The sequence below is a fragment of the Lepidochelys kempii genome, chromosome 24 (genome assembly GCF_965140285.1).
Source record: "Lepidochelys kempii isolate rLepKem1 chromosome 24, rLepKem1.hap1, whole genome shotgun sequence".
Lineage (NCBI taxonomy): Eukaryota > Metazoa > Chordata > Testudines > Cheloniidae > Lepidochelys > Lepidochelys kempii.
Window position 1 is genome coordinate 4,803,893 of NC_136403.1, and position 20,169 is coordinate 4,824,061.

A 20,169-nucleotide genomic window follows, 5' to 3' on the forward strand; every position below is an offset into this window, starting at 1 on the left:
GGCAACTCAGACGTGGCGCTTCCTTTTAAGGAGGGAGCTAGCCCAGACCGAGAAGGGAGCCCCAAGGTCAGAGGAAGGAGTCCTCACAGAGCATAAGGCCAGAAGAGACTCTTGGATCAAGAGCCCCAGGTGCCAGCAGTGCCCAGGTCCCTGCAATGGCAGGGAATTGATTCAGCGAGAGATGCTCAGGTGATCCCCGCCAGCAAACCACACCCCATTTCTGCATCAGCGAGAAGACACTTGCACTAGCCACTGCCTTAGCTGGATGTGGCTTTAGGAAAGGCCAAGGCAGCAGAATCCAGGCTGAGCAAGGTTTCCATCTGATCAGACATTGACCTGTTGGTAACCCCCTGCCTGAAGATGGGGTTGTGTGCGGACTCCCTGAGCCCACATGCAGTCCCTTCATGGAGCTGAGCTGAGGAAACCAAGGCAGCAGACACGTGACCAGATGGGTGGGTTGTGGGGGATGCAGACTGTTCCCGTCCCCCCACTCCCCAGCAACAAATGGCCTCCCAAAACCAGCAGCCAGCTCACCTGCAGCAGGTAGAAGAGGTGCTGATAGGCCTCCAGCTTCTGGCGCTTCTCCTTGCTGAGCGACTTGAGGCCCTTCTGTTTGTCGATGGCCATCAGGTTCGACAGCTGCTCTTTGTTCTTCTTCGTTAGCTTCTTGCAGTGGGAAACCACCTCCTGTCATGGGGCAGGCGAGCAGACACTGGTGAGGTTAGCAGGAGTGCCTAGGTGATTTAGGAGCATCCACCCCATTGACCTAGTTGAAGCCGAGTGACTTGGGAGCACAAGTCTCATTGGACTTGCAATGGGAATTGTGCTCCTAAATCTTCTGGGAAAATTCCACTCCTTTGGGCCTTGGGATTCACGCAGCTTTGCCATTTACACACCATGGGGAAAGTCATCCCCCATCAAACCACACCCACCAACTCCTGGCTCGCTCTGCGTGCTGTTGGCAGGCTCCCCATTCCCCAACAGGCCTCATGGAAATCAGCAAGGTGCTGCTGACCGCAGGCAGTGTGATTTAGTGCATAGCGCCGGACTGGGAGTCAGGACACCTGGGTCTATTCCCAGCTCTGCCACTGGCCTGCTGGCGACCTTGGGTGAGTCACTCTCCTGCCCTGTGCCTCAGTTTCCACACCGGTAAAAATAGGGATGTGATATTGACCCGCTTTGAAGCGCATGGATGAAAAGCGCCACAAAATAAAAATAAATACGCAGCTCTTATACATTGACCCAGCTCATCAGGGGCTGGATCTGAAGCCCCCTGAAATCAGGGGAAAGATTCCCGCTAACTTCAGTGGGTTCTGAATTAAGCCCTTTGACAGATATGGCAATAACCTGGACAAATGTCACCGCATTAAGTTACGTCTTATTGAATTCAGGTTCGGTATCGTTGTAGGGCAGGGATTGTCTACAATTCCACGGGGGAGGGGAAACCCCAGCCCTCCAGGTTCTCCAGGGACGGGGGTGGGTGGCATGATTAGGCAAAGTCCCTGAGGTTGTAACAGCTCCCAGGACGTGCCCCCGGCTGGAGAGGCTGGCATATACTGGTTCACACTGGGTTCTCTAGAGACCTAACAAAGAAAACCCCTGAGTTTGAACAGGCTCAGGGCCTGCTTTCAGATCCAGCAAACGGATGGGACCTTCTGTCCAAGGGGGGCCCAGTCCTTCCTGGGAAGGGTTGGAAGGACTTCACTTATTTATGGGGTGGGGGTGGGGCTTGTTCTTAGCTACCAGCTGCTATGAACTTGTGACCATAGGAAACCCCCTGAGTGGGGTTTGAAGGACTGACCACCAACTGGAACGCTTACTGGACCTTGGGTGATCTCTGGTCAGCTTATTAGCACACATATAGGTTTTACTGTTTTTAATCTGTGTTTTCTCAATCTTGCTTTCACCTGAAGAAGAAATCTGCTTGTTTAGAAAGGGCTGGGTGACCACTTACACCTCTGGGCAATTAGGCTGTTTATAGCCTCGGGGGAAAAAGCAAAGGAGGACTGCTTAAACAGTCTGACTTGCTAGGGAATTCGCAGTATAGTCAGAGAGCTGGGGAGTCTAGATACCCTGGTCAGGAGAGAGATGTTGATCTCTCCCCGAGAGGGGACAACTGGGGAGCCAGGTGCCCTTGGTAGGATACAGAGGGGGAATAGAAGTGCAGTCACCCTGAACAGAAACAAGCCCGAAGGGCCAAACTCAGTTCTGGCATAAGCAGGCATAGCTCCATGCCTACACAAGGACTGGATTTGGAAGGAAGTTTTCCAGAGGCACAAACAGGCACATAAAAGGAGCCTAGAGGGTTTAGGAACCCTAGTTTTAGTCTAGTCCAGGGCAGTGACTCCAGAATCGCACTGGTGTAACAGAGAGCAGAGCCTGGCCCCTGAATGGGAAAGTAGCATGAGTGGAGAAAAAGCCTTGGGACAGCTGAGCTACTGCCCCGATTACGCCCCCCCACACCCAGCCCGTGACCCCCTGACCTGCAGCGTGATCCTGTTCTTAACCAGAAGCCCGATCTTGATGTCCATGAGGTTGAGGTCGCTCTCCAGCTGCTGGTTGGAGCGGATCCTCTTCACCACCTCCTCCCGCAGCTTCAGCAGCTCCGACTCCTCCCAGAAGTCATGCTGGCTCTGCTCCAGCAGGTGGGCGAAGCGCCGGACAATGCTCAGTGGCGGGTCCCTGGCGTGGACTGGCAGGGGACGGAGGGAAATCTCCCTTGAATGTGGTTAAATGGCTACTGAGGGCTTGTCACGCTCAGGGCCAGCATAAAGGGGCCTTAAAAAGTGGGTGGAAATGGGAACCAGGAATCCCCCCTGCACCGGGGCCTCCCCGGACAGCATGGAGCTAGTGTAAGGGCTCTGCACCTGCTTCCAGCATAAGCTTGGATAGGGGGTGAAGCCAACGCATGCTGCTCTGTGGCTATTTGTTGATTTCAAGCTCCCTTAGGGAACACGGCCTGAAGTTAGAGCAGCCCTGAGGCTGCTCTACCGTACACCAACAGGCTGGCATGGTCTCTGCATAGCACCAGACTTCTGGGACTGCAAAGGGGGCTTCAGCCCATACCCGAAGTGTAGGAATGGTAATGAGAAGGCAACATCCTTGCAATTAATTAAAGGCACATCTGTATTAAAAAAAAAACCTAGACAGACAAGCACTTACCCAACATCCTGTAATCCCCACGGGCCTTGTTAGCTCTCACAAAAGCCTGGATTTTAATTACAGCATTAATCTGCCAAGACAAACAGAGGGGAAGAGGGATGTTTCCTACAGCGTCCCTGCAGCAAGCAGCAAGTGTAAAGAGAGAAAAAAAATATACCAGCCATGCAGCTGGCAAACTGATTAGCTGGGTGTCGGGCAGAGGGAGCATACTCATTGGGATCCTTTTAGACAGTGAACTCCTAGTGCCTAGTCAGTCAGATGCCTGAGGAAGTAGTTTGAGCATGGGGCAGGGAGTCAGGACTCCTGGCTTCTATTCCCAGATGTGAAGCTGTGTGTCATTGAGCAAGTCATTGACCCCCCTCTGCCTCAGTTTCCCCTTCATCTGCGAAGTGGGTTTACTCTCTTCCTGGCTCACAGGGGATTTGTGAGGGTTTATATGTTTGCAGAGTGCTTAGGGTAAAATATCCAAAAGCATCTAAGTCAACAGGACTTAGGAGCCATGGTCACTTAGATGCTTTTGAAAATTTTACCCTGGGTCTTAGCGGCTGTTGCTTTCTTCAGGAGCCGGTACATTTGGCAACAGCCTAAATGAACTCCAGACACTCGGCTTCTCAATTTTCGCACACACCCCTTTACCCCAAACTTTCAAAGCGGATTAGTGACCTTGGGTGCCACACCTGAGTGGTCTTAGAGGGAGAGTGCTCGGTGTGATGTTCACAGCACACACACAGAAGTTAGATTAAAAACCTAAATCCTTTTGCTAGAAGGTTGCAATGTTTCAACTTTATTTCTTAGAATTCAGAACACACAAGAACCCAAAAACAGAGAGAGAGAAAACAGACTGCTCCCTAAGGCGACAAGGCACCGCTCACCCCACCTTGCTTTAAACTGGTTCTTTACCAGTTGATCAAACACTTACTCAAGAACCCCCTAGTCTGCGAGCAGGGCCAGGAATGAAGGAACCACACCCCCAAACGCACACATGCAGCTTGCAATTCCGACACCATCCTCAATACAACGCACTCAGTCCTGTCTGAAAAATCAGCCTTCTTGAGGAGGCTCTCATCCGGCACCCAAGATCACTAGGCACTGACAAATGTGGGCCTTTGGACATGGACACATCCTCACTTTAGGTCTTTTTCTGGAGACTTGTATATTTCAGGTGCATACTTATATAGAAATCTTGCAACCTAGGGGCAGATTCTAGCACCCCACCTAGAAACACAGAGCTCCTCCCTCATCCCTGTGGGATCCATGCTGGACCACCACACAGTTATTTTGCTGATTCACTTTAAGAGGGCTCCTCTTTGCTCCAGAGCAAGATACAAGAGGATTTGAGGGTCTCCCTCAGGCAGAGGAAGAAGAGGGTCTAAGGATTCTCAGGGTAAGTTTACACTGCAAGCTGGGGGTGTAACACAGTTGCGCTAGGTCTCCGCAGGCTCGCTTGCTAAAAATAGCACGTGGCCACGGTAGCATGGGTGAGGCATCTTGAGTCCATACCTAGCATCTCTGATAGGCACGCACTTGGGATGGCTGGCCTGCCCACCATCACCAGTGTCTATTTTTAAGCACACTAGCTCAAGTAAGTCTACTTGAGCTGGGGATCACCCCCCTCTCCCAGTGTGGACATCCTCTTGCAGATGGACTGAGGGTCTCTTTTCATAGCCTCTGGGGTTATATTTTCACTTGCACTCCCGGATCAGCCACTCACGTTCTTCCTGAAGTAGCGCAGTCGTTCCCGGTACCTTTTACGAGCTCGCCACATCCTCACATAGGCCTGGATCTGAGAGGAGGGAGCAGAAGAGACAGAGACAGATTTGGCCATTTTAACTGGACACAGGAAGCCTTGGAGGGTATTCTCCGTGACAACTATTTGATCCATTTCCACGTAGGCGCCCTTATTCCCTCTACACAGGACTAGGGGGCGCTGGGCTCCAGCAGGTATCTTTTCTGATCACAGATAATGCCAAGATTTTTGACAACCGTGGCGCTCTCGGCAAGAATTTTGGGTGTCACCCACCTAGGGTCAACATCCAGTTTGGGAAGCTATGTCCTGCCTCCCTAAGTCTCCCCCTGCAACTAGATGCAGTGACTTAGGACAGAAGTGAATAATGTATTCTTGTTGCTGTGAAAGAGCTGTTACCTTCCACCCCAGAGGTGGCTGCATCGCCACTGGGATCCCCAGATCTAGATGGGAAAAACAGCTGACAATAGGATGTTGTTGCTACTAGAAAACAGAGGAGCAGGGCTGGGAAGGGGGGTGGGATTACAGAAGCAGACAAGACTCCAGTACCTTTATCACAGCATCTCTGGTTTTTTGCAAGTACCGTAATCTTTGCAGGTAAGCACTGCGCTGTCTGTATCCTCTCCAGCATGACTGGATACACCAAAAGGGAAAACAAAAAACAAACAAACACACACATACCAATGAACTACAGCATGACATTTCTGGGGTGACCCAAGGCACCAGCTTACAGCGTGGGAGAGCCTGGTCTGTGCCCACAGGAAGAAATCCTCACACCTCTGCCAGCTGCTGGCAGCACAAGCTGCCCTAGGGAGGCTGCAGATCACTCCCAACAACCCCTACTCCTCAGCTCATCCTGCCCAGGTTAGTCCTCAACAGAGCCTACAAAACCAGGGCTGCAAGCCCCTAAAGAGAGAGGCCTTCAGCTGTCACCATTGCACTGCTGATTCGGCTTGTACGTTCCACCCTTCCCCCTACCCTGGGTGTGCCTTCTCAGATGGCAAGCTCTTTGAGGCAGGGACTGGCTAGCACTCTGTACAGCACCTAGCACACAGGTCCCCCGTTCTTGTCTGGACCCGAGGCCCTACCATAATAGACAGGATGAATAATAAAGCTGTTCTGCTCGCTGTAAATAGGGGGTAATACAGGAAGTGGTCAGGATGCCTGTACGACGCCCTGAAGACCCAGCGCTATAGAAATGATGCCGTGCACATCAGCGTGTGATGGGCTCAGCAGTTTGGCAGCACTCCTCACTTGGATTTTGATAACAGCTGGTAACTGCTCCTGCAACAGATGTCTGCGGGCCACGAGTTCCTGGCGGACAAGGTAGCCCCTCATGCGGGCCTGCAGCCGCACGACGAATCCAGCGTTGGATTCCCAGAGGCGTTCCCGGTCGTGGGCCACGGTCACGCCCGTGATCGTCGACTGCAGAGATAGGACACACAGATCAGTTCAGGAAGACTTTGTAGATGTCAGACGCATGTACACCATCCATCAACGAGAAGGGAACACCCCCGGCTGGGTCAGCAGCCGGAATTGAACTCAGGCCACCTGGACCTAAAAAGCACAATCAGCTGCTGTTTTGATCTAAAGAACCAGATCCAATCAGCTCAGAGGCAGGGACAGACTCAGAAGCTTCTTACGTGGTTGAGCCAACGGAGGGAGACAGAACCACACTTTACCAGTGCGTTACACCCAAAAGCATATATGCTAGCAGGATTCTGAGACAGAATTGGATAATCCTGCGGCTGGAGAGTGCATAAAAATATCCCTTGGCTTTTGGAAGCACTAGAAACCCTCATGCTTCAGGGCATGAGATCATCTCTAACAGGGTCAGGAGGAAACATCTCCCGAGGGCAGGTTATCCTGTAGCAGCGGGATTCTTGCACCTTCCTCTGAAGTAGCCGGTACCGCTGCTGGAAATAGGTCACTGGGCTAGATGGACCCCGGAGCTCATCCAGTCTGGCAACTCCCATAAGCTGGATGTTTAAGAGCTGGGATTGGGTCATATCACTGGAAGCAACAATCTCTTTTGCAAGCCTCTGGGCAGACCAAGAGGGCTGGAGAACTAATGGCTTTGTTATGAACATCTCTGAAGCGCTCCGACATGTCCCAGTGGGACAACAGGCTAGAACTCTGGGTGCAGCCAGAGCATTTAACACACAGCGCGTTCGCCTGGACGCCTCACATATCAACAGCCAGGGCCTAGCAGCAGCATGCCAGACTCTTCAGCAATACTCCAGCCACGAGGGCTTTGATAACAGCCCCAGCAACTGCCCCTCACCTGGATTTCCTCCCAGCTGAGGTGGATGGAGTTAAGGACACAGTCACGAGGCCGCTCCCAGCTGCCTTCGAAGCTCTGCAAGCTGAAGTAATACACGCTGCCGTCTTTCAGCTGGTGTCGGACCCAGTGGTGCTTAGCGTTCCCTGAGCGTTGCCATTGGGACAGGATTAGGGGAAGGAGAGCGTTAACACACACACACACGGCAAGAAGAGAGGCAGCTGCAGGGTTAAACTGATCCAGCAGCAAAATGGATTTCTCAAAATGGATTTCCTCCGATCAGGTTTTGAAACCAAGGCTCAGCTGACGGAACACTTAGGCAGCTCTCTATAGCCCTGTCCCCAGTTTCAGAGTTCGGCTTTCAACTCCTTGCTCTCCCCATGTACATCCAGAGCAAGAGCCTTCTCCCTCACATTAGATGCCCTTCCTATAGCAAGTATCTGTCAGCCCCCTCTCTGGTTTTGACACCTGGCTTGTCCTATTTCTCCCCTTGCAGTCACCCATCCTCCTTCTGCTCCATGAGCAGGAGCTGAGGTGCAGAGACTCGCCTAGAGTCAGTGGCAAAGCTGGGTCTCCCAAATCCCAGGCTAGGGCCCCAACCACTAGGCCATCCCCCTCGTTCAGCCAGGGGAAGCCTTGACGTCCCCCGCAATGGCCCAGCTAGCCCAGGACACTGTGTCTGACAGTAGCTGGTACCAGAGCGAATGGGGGAGTGTACAAAACAGGGCAGCAAGACCACCCAGTCTTCCCCTCGCAGCTGACGACAGTCAGAGGTTTAGGGCTGGCCATGTCTTTCCAGTGGGATGTGTGGAAATTGGGGGTTATTGACCTGGATTGCGGTAGCCCCTCGGGGTCCCAGTCACGAACTAGGGCCCATGGCGCTGTATGGACACTGAATGCTCCCTGCCCCAGAGAGCTATGGATGGTAGAGGCTAACCGATGCTAGCAGCTGGAGATGCAGCTCCGCCCCTGCGGTTTTCAAGGTCAGAGGAGTCAGGGGCCTTTTACCTGCTTGTCTCTTGGCAGCCAGGAGGGTGGCGAGCAGGGCCTGGTAGGCCCCTGCACATTCTGCCACAACGCCATGCAGGGAGACGTCCGGGTTCCGCAGCACGCGTACCGTCTGAGCCGGCTTCCCTTCTTTTATGGCCTGGTTGATGGCAGCAATACCTAGAGCCACTACGGGAAGAGAGGGGGAAGGCAGGGGTTAGAAAAGGAAGAGGGTGCATTCATCCACTCACCCGCAGTGAGCCCAGCTTGGTCCATGCCTGCCTGGATGGAGGTCACCATGGACAGTGGTCTCCAAGCTTCCAACAGGGGAGTTACTGCTATATCGGAAGCCCAGGTCACCTTTGCAACTGCCATTCCCAGTGGGTAGTTAGCAGCCGGTTGCATGAAGCTTTGGAGATGGAGATTAATCCTTTGGGCCCCTGGGGAATGTGGATTCCAGACGGTACAGAGTACAGGTTTCTAGGGGCTGCTCCGAGTCAGATTGCAATTGGAGGATCGGGGGAGAAGCAAAGAGTCTTGGAAGGTATGGCCACCAGCACAGCATTCAGTTGTGTTCACTGCTGTGGCTTATGGCACAGCATCCCAGAACTCCCACGCCTAGTTCATCTTGCAAGGCCTACCCTGATCCCTGGGGCCGGCACCTTGGGACCTCAGATGAGTGTCTCTTGCAACCCCTGGAGAGTCAGGGAGGGTGGAAGACAAGCATCACAGGGCTAGAGAGTCTCTCCCCATCCTGCATTTCTTGGCGCGCGGAGGAATAACGGAAGAGGGCCGGACTGCAGCTCCAGCTTGAGCCTGCTTGAAGTTCGCTTCCGAGCCCTTACTTCTCTTAGCTGCCTCTGTGTCCTGATTGGCCTGGGAAACCCCTTGCTGGATCTCCTCCCACCAGAGAGCTGCTCCATCATCCCCGGTCACCTAGGAGACGGGAGGCAAAAAGCGATGAGCTGGGGCATCTTTACAAACCACACGAAGAGGCAGTGCTTCCATCAGGGAGATGCAGCCACCTCTGGGGAAGGGGCGGCTGGCAAAAACAGTATTTAACGGAGTGGGAGGAAGTTGGATTAAAAGCCCCAGGGCTCTTCTGGAAAGTGCAACAGGATCTTTTGGAACCAGGTGTAGCGAGATTGTTCTCTGCCACACACTGGTTTTAACGTGTCCCAAGCAACGGTCTTTCCACCAGCCCGACAAGCTGCTGCTCTCCGTAGCGCAAAGCCAACTGGCCTACCTGGGCTTTCTGCCTTAGCGCGGCGGTCAGCACATCGTGGTAACGCCTTGCTCCCGGGAAAGTCACGGCAGAGAGCCCTGCAGAGGGCAACAGCAGAGCAGTAAGCGTCTTCTCCGGGTCGTTCTGCACCAGTGCCTCGTTGATCAGTCTGATGGCGAGGATCTCTGTGCCAGGGAGAACAAAGACAGCCAGTGAGTCAGAGCTCATTGCAGCTCACGGAGCCCAGCGCTCAGGTATAAAAGCCACTCACGATCGTTTTCTTCTCGCACTGCCGAGTTGGCGCCGTTCACGCAGGCCTGGATGTCGTTCCAGTTCAGGAACGCAACCCCGGCTTTCCCAGATCGGCACTTCAGTTTCAACAAGTCGTCAAAATAGCTGAAAGGGAAAAGACAGAGCCATTCCTTAGCCCATGACTGAAAGGTCCCGCATCCAAGGGGCTGAAAAACGCTGTCAGAAAACTTCAAAACGCCCCACCACAGCAGGCAGTCTCTTGTTTTCCAAATGGGGAAACTGAGGCACAGAGCAGTGACGGTCATGCGGTGAGCCAATAAAAGAGGTAAGAATGGAACCCAGGAGTTCTGACTCTTAGTCCCGGCTTTGGCCGCCCAGACCAGCACCCCTCCTGCCACAGGCAGAAAAAGAACACAGGAGTCCTGACTTCCATATGCAAATTCACCACTAACTTTCTTAAGGTAAGATCAACAATGGTTTCTCCCCCAGGCAGGAAGCTGGGTCCAGGCGGTGGCTCCTGCAGACTGCTGGTGAGATCTGCAGCCAGCCCCTGATGACATCTGGTAACAGAACCAGGTTACAGACAGAGTTTAACCCTTCAGATTGTGGGTTCCTGCTGGTCCTGTTTCACAGCCTCAGAAATCTCCCCACCTCACAACTTTCAGGGGCCTGGCTCTGTCATTTTCAAATGCCACAAAGCCTTTTAACTCATTCACGGCCAAGTCACTCCACTGGAATTGGTACAAGGGGCATCGTTCCCACCGAAATCCAGCCAATTACCGCTGCACGTTTGCATCCTCGATATCAGACAGGCCTAGGGCAGGGCTGACCAGGCTACTCCAGAATCCATAGACATCCCCAGCTTCCAGCACCCGGTTGATCAGCGCCACGGCCGAGAGCATCTCCACAGCAACGTACAGTTCCTCCTGCCCCAACTCACCCTGCAGAAACCGGGGGGGGGGGGGGGGGGGGAGGGGAAACGACAGATGCACACAACAATGATCCTTTTCTGCCCCCCAATCCCTACAGTACCCAACATGAATCAATTTACAGTGGGAGAAACTGAGGCACAGAGAGACTTGTCTCATGCTGTCTGTGGCAGAGATTGAACCCAGATCTCCAGAGTGCCCATCCAGTGCTTTGAGCACCAGGCCAACCCCCAACCCATGCCGCAAAGCGAAGAGAGTCACATGAAGAGGTCAGACAGCGATTCCCCAGCAGGGACTGCAGTCTGGGAAGAGCATGCCTGCGAAGGGTGGCCCCCAGGACAGCAGCAAAGAGCTGACTGTTTGAGAGCATCAGAGGCCTCTCCTCCTCCCCCAGCAGACGCTGCCCTCTCCTCACCTGCGAATGCTGCCGCTGTAGCAGGGACAGCTCCCGCTGGTACAGCTGGGCGGCGAAGGGAAAGGCCTCGGGCAGCTGGGCCTCGGGGCTCATCAATTCTCGTGCCGTCTCCGTCGCCTCCCCCCGGCGGATCGAAGCGTTGATGCGGCTCACGGCCTGCCTCCCTGCGCACCAGCGGGGCGGATGAGATGGGGGCAAATTAACTGGGGGCTGGGGGGGTGTGTGGGGGGGCGTGTGGAACTCGGGGCTTGTCGAGTTTGTGCCACTCGAGCGGCCACGCTGCAATAATAACGCTCCAGCTGTGTGGAGCGACTGCATCCCCGCTGCACAGTGAGCTCCAGCTTCAACCCTCCCTGACAGGCCGGCTATCTTAGCCCCACTGAACTCAAGCTAGAGAGCCGCGTGTACGGCCGGGAGCCGGGTTAGGGACAGCACTGTTACGATCCCGCCAGTGAAGACGCAGGTCTCCTGCAGCCCCAGCTCTGGGCTACTGAGGAATTGCCTTGCCCAGTTCCATTCAGCAGCGATAATCGTGGGGTGTTGAATTTGGGACGACGGGGGCTTCTGATGGCAGAGATCTGGGGCCAGGGCACGGCCCAGGCTGCCTGAATTCTGCTCACTACGCGGGGCTTTGCAACCCAGACACCAGGTGCTCCATGCTGATGGTCAGTTAACTCTTCCGGACCACGTGCACTTTGACCAGCTCGCCTGCTACGCAGGGGACTCAGGGCAGGTGCGATGCCCTCTGCCCAGGCACGGGACTGGCCCTAGCGGCTCTTTGCTGCCTTGGCAACAGTGTGGCATTGCAGGGCAGGGGGAGGATGGGTCCATTGGGCCAGGCAAAGTCCCCCACAAGCAGGGACACAAGTTAGGGATGGCCCAAGCCCCAGCAGCTCCCAGAGGTGATGCAAGCTACCTGCCTTCTACCTACCAGCTGGCGCATGCCCCATCCCTAGAGTGGCCTGGGCATAGCCAGATGCCAAGCATGATGTTCAGACCCTCTCCAGCTGGGGCACTGAGACAGGAGAGGGAGCAAATGCAGCAAGTGAACAGAGATAGGGAGTCCCTGCGGGGCAGGCTTCTCTCAACGATTTATTGGCCCCTCTGGCGAGGCGGCCAACAAAGGTGTCAGTTACAGGGGGTTTGTGGCGTGGGTCACTCGGAACTGGAGCAAGGCCTAGATGCATCAGGCAGGGGCCAAGAAGCCTGGATCTGGCCCCAGATTCATAGTGACCCTGGCTGCCCCCAGCTCGGTACCAGTCCCCTTCGCTGCGTGGGGGGGGGGGGCTTGGCATGACTTACTGGCATGCTCCCGATCTCCCTTCTCATTGGCTGCGTAGACCCCCACCTGCACCTCCTCCTGCTCCAGCAGGTCCACGTAGCCCAGCTCCTGCAAGGAGGAAAGCGGCAGGAGCTCACACACAGGGGGACCGGCCCAGCCAGCCTGCTCCCCTCCCAGGGCCACGCCTGCCACCCCTCCGAGGGAAGTCGCTCACATGCAGTCCGGCTGCAGCGCTTCCTGAACGTCCACGTCACAGGAAGCCTTTAGAGCATGGGGCTTTCACTTGATCCAGACCTGACCCTGCATAGGGTGTCTGGACTCGTAGGGCCCGATCCCATAGCACCGCAAGCTGCTGGCCAGAGGGACATTACTGAGCTTTGGCAAGGTGGATCAGCAGTATGAGCCGGTCTCCTCAGGAGGAGTCTCTACATCCCCGCCCAGTTCCTATCCCTGCAATATTCCTCCCCTCTCTGGTACGGGGGCTACATCTGCTGCTGGGCCTTACCAGCGCTTTCTGCTCCCGATCTGTACTCAGCTGATCCAAGTACCAGGCTGCGTTCTCCCGCTGCACACCACGCAGGGCCAGCACAGGATCCTGCAGGGCCTGGCACAAGGCTGGAGGGTCCTGCCTCTCCAGAGCATCGTCCACGTATTCCAGCGCTCCGTGCACTAGAAGAGAGGTGGTCATGCTCCAGGATACTTACGACTGGTGTCGTAGCACGCTCATCAGTAGAGCTCAAAGCTCTTCGCCAAGGAGGTCGTATCTTGATCCCCATTTTACAAATGGGGAAACTGAGGCACACAGAGAGGCAAGTGACTTCTCCAAGGTCACTCAGCGGGGTGGTGGCAAAGCAGAGAATAGAACCCAGGTCTAAGGAAGCCCAGTCTAGTGCGCTAACCACTAGGCCACACCCACTCAAGGTGGTGCCCCATTGACCTTTACCGGTGGCTAGGCCAACGTGAGCCTGCCACAGCTTCAGCCAACAAAGCTGCTCATGCACTAGAGGCTTGTGCTTCAAAAATCCAGAGATCTGGGGTTCGATCCCTGCTACCAGCCACCCACACGGGGCAATGTATTAGGGCTTGTCTACACATGAAAGCCAATCCGGAATAAGGTTGTGAATTTAAAGTGGAATAACTATTCCTGATTAATCCACTTCCAAAGCGGAGTTAAAACTAATTCACAATAAAGGCACTCATCCTGGAATAGGAGCATCTCCACCCCGGCAGTCAATCAGGCCGAGCGATTCTCTGTGTAGACAAGCTTTTATAAGACATTTACCCAGGTTACCTGTTTCAGGGATTCCCTTTGTGCGAGGGGAAGTCAGTGCAGGGGCTGTGTGGAGAACCTCAGGCTGCTCCTGGAATGAAACCCTTTGCCCCATAATGGGGAGGGAGAGATTCCCTGCCTATGGCTCCTGAGCAAGACTCTGAAAACAACCAGAGCAGAGGCCATGCCCCCACTAAAGAACCCAGCCTGAAACAAAGCCTTTTGGGAGAGCTACTTAGCATTGGGCAGATCTCCCACGGCAAGGGGACGTGCTCAGTAAGCAGCATTTCCACTCCAGCAGCTCTCGAGGGGGGTTGCTTTGCTCACCGTTGACTTTGTTGATGTTCCCTTGTATTTCAGCCTGAGTCAGACACCGGTCGTAAATATCCTCACTTTCCAGGCTCTCCTGCAGGTACTAAGAAGAGGGACAAGCCATCCACCATTGCATATCTTGGCCTAGACGCATTGTGCTACCTCCGAGCATGCCAGAAAGACTCAACCCCGCACCCCAAAGGCTGCTGCAGCTAGCCCTGGCTGCTGACAGCTGCTAGAGGAGAGTACAAGAGCACACTCCTTTTCTCCAACTGCACCCCGCTATCCACCAGCTCCACCCACCCAGCGTTCCTCCTGTGGCCAGGTCAGCGCTCCTGAAGGATCCTGCCCACTTCCTTTCCTGGCTGCAGAGAAATCCACCCTGCGTTTTCACTCGATCCATTTCAAAGACGACTCAAGCCCTAAACTTTAGGTGTCAAAGCACGAAGAGCATCCCCTGATCATGATGCACATCGCACCGCTGTGGTCCACATATAGGATAAGAGCCTACCACTACCAACAGGTAACAGAGCTTCTCCTTTCACCGCGTGCTCTGCCCTTACCCGGTTCCTGGCATTGCCAGCTTTCTCCATCTTCACCTGGTACAGCATCTCCTGGTAGACGGCAGCAAGGTTCTCTCGCAAGTTGAGCAGCACGGCGCTGGGATTGCGCAGGGCCGCCATGGTCTCCTCCACCACCCCCCTCTCCACAGCTTCGTTGATGGCGAGGACGGCAGCGTGGACTACAGCAGCCGTGGCAAGAAAGAGACAGACATGTAAAACCATTGGGTGGTCAGACGGGGAGCCAGAGGCTGGAGAGACAGGATTTGAGTCTATTTATCGGTGGCCCGGATCTACACAGTGACACAGCGTTGCAACTCCTGGCTTTCCGGGGGGCTTGAAAAAAAAAAGGTCACCAGAATCCACAAACCCTGGGTTAGGTGGTTGCTCTCTACACAATGCAAGGGGAGAGAGGGACACCTGGGAATGGGATCCACAAAAGCCAGCATGCTAGGCAGGGAGGTGCCCAAGGTAGCTAATGAGAGATGCCAACAGGTCCCACCCCTCTCCCGGGCTGGAGGCAAGGTTGTGATCCACAGCTGGGATCCACTCTCCTGGAGTCGGGGGTCTAAGCAGCATGCACCTAACTCTCCCTTGACAACCATTAGCCCTGTGGTTCGAGCGGAGCTGGACCTAGACTGACCTGTAAAGGGGCCAAACACATTCAGGGGTTACAGAGCTGGATTAAGCCAAAAGAATGCAGGGAGAGACTCATCCAAGCACCGCTGCAGGAAAAAACACTGTCAGCCTTTATCCTAGGGAGTAAAATCACCTGCTGCTTCATCCACCGAGAGCTCACTGGCGAGAATCCCACCGATCTTGCTGAAGGCTGGCATCTGGAGGCCGTATTTCTCCAGCTCCCGTTTCATGTTGTTAATTTCCTCCTCTGGAACAGAGCAAGCCAAGTCAGCAAATACACGCCTGTTTGGTCCGGGGCCGGCACCAGATGCCCTTCTGACATTTCTATTTACCAGGAGGATGGCAAGCAGAGGCCCCAGGCAGGAATGGGCACAGGGGATGCCAGGCACTGTACAGAGACTTAACCCCCACCCTAAATGGCAAGTGATGTCAATGGACATCAGCCAATTTGGTCTGCGCCAGGAGCCCCCTGTGCAGTACCACAGGCTTCCCTGGAGCTGTACATGGGCACAGGGCTCCAGTGCAGAACCAGGGCCATACGGTAAAACGACATTCAGTGTCTCAACAGGGAAAACCTAACAGAGCTAAGGGAGCCAGCAGCAGCATGTGTTTCTGTCTCTAACGTCAACAGGGCTGAATTGGGCACATACAGGGAGCCAGTCTCTCAAATGAGAGAGTGTGGTCTAGTGGGTAGGACTGGACTGGAGTCAGGACACCTGGATTTTATTCCCACTTTTGCCACTGATCTACCCTGTGACCTTGGGCAAGTCACTTCCCCTCCCTGGGCTTCTATTTTCTCTCCCACCCTTTGTCCATCATGTCTATTTAGATAGTTCAGGGCAGGAACGGTCTCTTAACAGGTGTATGTACAGCACCTGGCACAGCAGGCCACTGGTCTCCTTAGTTAGCTATGGAGATAGAAAAATTGACTTTTTTTGTATCTCAGCTTAAACAAAGCTTCTTATAAATAAAAAGCCCGCTGAAGCGTCCCTTCTGCAGAACAATTCCAGAGATACAAGCAGTAAATACAGATCAGCTGGATTTAACAAGGAAACCCCCAGGAACTAGCCCAGATTTGTCCTTTACCATCCCATACCTGTAAAGTTCACTTTCCCGTATAAATCCTGGATCTGCGGAGCCAGCCCCAGCTTAAACAAGTATAAACTGAAAATTTAAAACAAAACACACTTCATGGATGAATTTAACAATTCAATTTTTTCCTGGCACATGGTAACACACACACACACACACACTATGGGGTTTTTAATCCCTACAGTATAAGGCACAGTAAGCTCTGTGGTCTGGTCATTAGAACGCAGAACTGGGAGATCAAAGTTCTACAATGCCAGCTCTGTGACTGGCTCGCTGTATGACCTCAGGCAAGTCACACCCCTTCCCTGTGCCTCAGTTTCCCCATCTGAGAAACAGGGAGGATACCCCCTTGTAAAGCATAGACACCAGCACTATGTGATTCAGACTAGGTCTCTGCTGCCTTCCAGAGAGACGGAGGTGGTTGCTTGGACCCCGGAAGTGCTAAATAAACTGGACCCCATCTCTCCCTCCCTCTGCCAGTCACATGTGTTCAATCAGAACCCCCCCTTGGCTTAAAAGGGAGGGGAGCCGCTGTCAGGGTGTTCTCCCCTTGGCTTTGGGGGGAGGGATAGCTCAGTGGTTGGAGCATTGGCCTGCTAAACCCAGGGTTGAGAGTTCAATCCTTGACGGGCCATTTGGGGCAAAAATTGGGGATTGGTCCTGCTTTCAGCAGGGGGTTGGACTAGATGACCTCCTGAGGTCCCTTCCAACCCTGATATTCTATGATCACTCCACCCTTCTGCTCTGAAACAGCCCAGACCCAATGGCTTTACGGGCATGTGGCAAAGCCCCTCTTTATGTGCATTTGTGTGGGATGAAGGGGACTTAGCAACAGAGTATTTTATTTTTAATATTTTTAACCCCACAGGAGATGGGATTCGGTGGGATCAGCAGCGGGTCCCCCCCACCCCGTATTTTGCATGGATTGTATTTATAACATTTTGTCACGGCATTTAGAGTCTGTGGCAGGCCTCTCCATGTGCGTTTCAAAACCTAGGCTCAATATTTGCAAACCTGGGGGCCTATGAACGGACACCTAGGGTAAGTGGCCGGATTGTCAGAGGCACCGAGCCCCCCCCACTGCTGCAAAACACCTCTGGGGAACAAATTTTAAATGGCCAGGGGACCTAAGCATAGAATTGGATAACCTCAATCCAGTCACACAGATCCCACAGACACACATACGTGCCCTCACTTGACATGTGTGGGAGTCGTCTGTCAGATATGGAGTTAAAGGATCGGGACCCAAATCTGAGAATTACTGGCCTCCGGAGAAAAACATACAATGGCCACCAGGGGGCGCAAGTATCATTGGTCAAAATCTACAGGCAAAAGACCCCTCAGTTCCGATAACTAGGGCCCTACCAAATTCACGGCCGTGAAAAACGCATCACGGACCGTGCAATCTGGTCTTCTGTGTGCTTTTACCCTAGACTATACAGATTTCATGCAGGGGACCAGCGTTTCTCAAGTTGGGGGTTCTGACCCAAAAGGGAGTTGCAGGGGAGGGATGGTCGCAGGGTCATTTTAGGGGAGCCGTGGTACTGCCCTGTTTACTCCACGCTGCCTTCAGAGCTGGGTGGCTGGAGCGCGGCGGCGGCTGCTGAGGGCCCAGCTCTGCAGTCCGCAGCACAGAAGCGAGGGTGGCAATAGGATGGCGCGGTAGGGTATTGCCATCCCACCCCAACAACTCCCTTTTGGGTCAGGACCCCCACAATTAGAATACCATGAAATTTCAAGTTTAAATAGTTGAAATCATGAAATTTACGATTTTTTAAATCCTGCGACCATGAAATTGACCAAAGTGGACCGTGAATTTGGTAGAGCCCTACCTCTAATCCCAGAGAGATGCAACCCTTTTACACGTTACATCCTGGATTTCTCACTAACCTCAAAGCATGAATGCAATAGACCACCCGTGGCATGTTCTTCTTGTCATAGATGTCTGTTGTCTCTGGGTGAAAGATCTGTTGGCAATACAGACAGCACCCATGTAAATGCCAATTAACTTTAACTATTTAACAGCACAGTATAGCCAAGGGGCTAGGCATGGGCTGGAGACTTAAAAGACCTGGGTTTGATTCCCTGTTCTGCCCTGACCTACTGGGTGACCCTGACCTGCCTCTCAGTTTCCCCATCTGTAAAATGGGGACAGTGATACCGACCTCCTTTGTACAGTGCTTTGAAGACCTGAAGCTGAGAAGCACTAGGGATTATTGTTACAGTCTTTGCTGACACAGAGAGCCAACGCTGATCCATGTTGGGAGCAGCTTCCACATGGTCCCCAGGTGAGAACACGATACAACAGGCCACTCTGTCGAGCATCTGGCAGGATTGTACAGCTGTCTAGTCTTCTACTGTGAATGCAGCAACCCCTTAACGCCCCCTCCTTCCACGACTTTCATCTCAGGTCGCTGCAATTCACAGATGGAGAAGGGATCGCTCATGCAGAACTCATTGCACCCTAGAAAGTCTTACGCCCCTGTTGTGCAAGAGACAAAGGAAGGTTCCTTCACATCCACGGAGTTTCAAATGAAGGTTTTATTAGCCTGACCAGCTGCCTTTGACTCCACAAGGTGTTGATGGTACACCCAGCTGGGTGGAGTCACTCGAGTGGCTCCCACTTACATGAAAGGGCTCTGTGTTTTTATCAAAGCAGAGAGGGCGTCTCATCTTTTCCGGGCTCTGCTTTTGGCCCGGACACGCTGACGCGAATACATTACCGTAGGAAGCCCCAGGCGAGTCATGGCGTCACGCCAGTGGTTGATATTATCCGTGTGTCGAAAATGAAGTCCAGTTGCCTGGAAAAAAAGAGAGGAGAGATTAAACAAGGGTTAGAATGACCCTTCCCTTATGGGTGCGTTATGCCGTTGTTGCCCACTAGGGGGTTTCTTGTGCCTTCCGTTGACGCAGCTGTTCCTGGACACTGAACCGAAGGCACCAGCTACATCTCGTTCTTCCAAACCCATTTAAGCCAGCACAGGCCACGAACAATGCGGCGGTGACCCGGATTGACAGTCAGCTCTGCATTGTCAGGGTCTGGAGCAAGCTCTCTGTCAGAAGCATCAGATCATGCCCCCCCTCCGCAAAAAAAACACGAGAACCATCCATCCACCTTTGACGCAGGAGAGGCTGATGCCAGTTTCATGCGGCGCTCAGCTCACCCACAGACACAGCATAGCCAAGATTTGGCACAAGAGCCATTTGAGAGCCACAGGGGAATCAGACAGATCTTGCAGCACACACCAATACCACCACCTAGAATTGAAAGGATTCCTTATTCATGCCAAAATGCATCAAATCGAGTGAAGGCCCCAATCCTGCAAAGACTTATTTGTTTGTACGTACTGTAGTAGCACATAGAGCTTCAGTCAAGGACCAGGTGTGCTAGGCACTGTACAAACACAGAACAAAAAGATAACAATAGTCCCTACCCCCAAAAGAGCTTAACTTTAAGCACAGCAAATAACCCAGTGAAATCAACCGATCGGTTGCTGCGGGATCGGAAACTAACATGACAAGGCTTTTGTTAGTTAATTTCATTTTCTTTTTAAATGTTCTGCTTTTCAAATAATTTTACAAACATTCATATAGGGCCAGATCTTCCAGCGCCTTACACACCTGAATAACTCTCACATGAGTCAAATTAATCACATGCTTAACTCTTTGCGAAATGAGAGCCTTCATTCATGCACTAGGGTTAGTTAATCTAAGAGGATACGAACGGATTCAAAAGCATCCGCCCAATAAAGATTTTCCCATTGACTTCAACAGGAACAGGATCGGCCCCTACAGCTCTGGATTCCTTATGTTTTATGCACCATCACATTACAGATCAGAAACAGACACATAGGCTGCATTCATCCAAGACAGTCTTTGATGTGTTGGAAATAGAAGGGGACTTCAAAGGACCTCATGGTCTAGAATGAATCACCAGCAACCTTTAAAAAGGAGCCTTTTTTCCTGCCTTGATTCCCATTCACGCCATGCATCTGGAACAAGGTGCAGAGATTTAATAA

At 53.2% G+C, this 20,169-nt stretch overlaps 1 protein-coding gene across 2 annotated transcripts in view; it reads right to left on the minus strand.

The window, feature by feature from the left end:
• The window catches only part of IQGAP3 (IQ motif containing GTPase activating protein 3), a 37,892-nt gene that overhangs the window by 12,703 nt on the left and 5,020 nt on the right, over positions 1–20,169 (minus strand). Inside the window, exons 1-22 of one of the 2 annotated variants that reach the window (XM_073323025.2) lie at positions 19,266–19,327; positions 18,874–18,951; positions 18,041–18,117; positions 16,155–16,222; positions 15,192–15,305; positions 14,423–14,601; positions 13,875–13,962; positions 12,783–12,946; positions 12,298–12,385; positions 10,996–11,159; positions 10,432–10,592; positions 9,671–9,795; positions 9,421–9,584; positions 9,020–9,110; positions 8,196–8,363; positions 7,191–7,333; positions 6,161–6,331; positions 5,456–5,539; positions 4,874–4,945; positions 3,163–3,232; positions 2,484–2,692; positions 535–687 (exon numbers count right to left, since the gene is read on the minus strand). In XM_073323025.2, the coding sequence (XP_073179126.2) occupies positions 535–687; positions 2,484–2,692; positions 3,163–3,232; positions 4,874–4,945; positions 5,456–5,539; positions 6,161–6,331; positions 7,191–7,333; positions 8,196–8,363; positions 9,020–9,110; positions 9,421–9,584; positions 9,671–9,795; positions 10,432–10,592; positions 10,996–11,159; positions 12,298–12,385; positions 12,783–12,946; positions 13,875–13,962; positions 14,423–14,601; positions 15,192–15,305; positions 16,155–16,222; positions 18,041–18,117; positions 18,874–18,951; positions 19,266–19,298 (2,664 nt within the window). In that variant the 5' untranslated portion in view covers positions 19,299–19,327. Of the gene's footprint in view, positions 1–534; positions 688–2,483; positions 2,693–3,162; positions 3,233–4,873; positions 4,946–5,455; positions 5,540–6,160; positions 6,332–7,190; positions 7,334–8,195; positions 8,364–9,019; positions 9,111–9,420; positions 9,585–9,670; positions 9,796–10,431; positions 10,593–10,995; positions 11,160–12,297; positions 12,386–12,782; positions 12,947–13,874; positions 13,963–14,422; positions 14,602–15,191; positions 15,306–16,154; positions 16,223–18,040; positions 18,118–18,873; positions 18,952–19,265; positions 19,328–20,169 lie in introns of those variants that run through there. The other variant, XM_073323024.2, reaches the window with a different exon arrangement.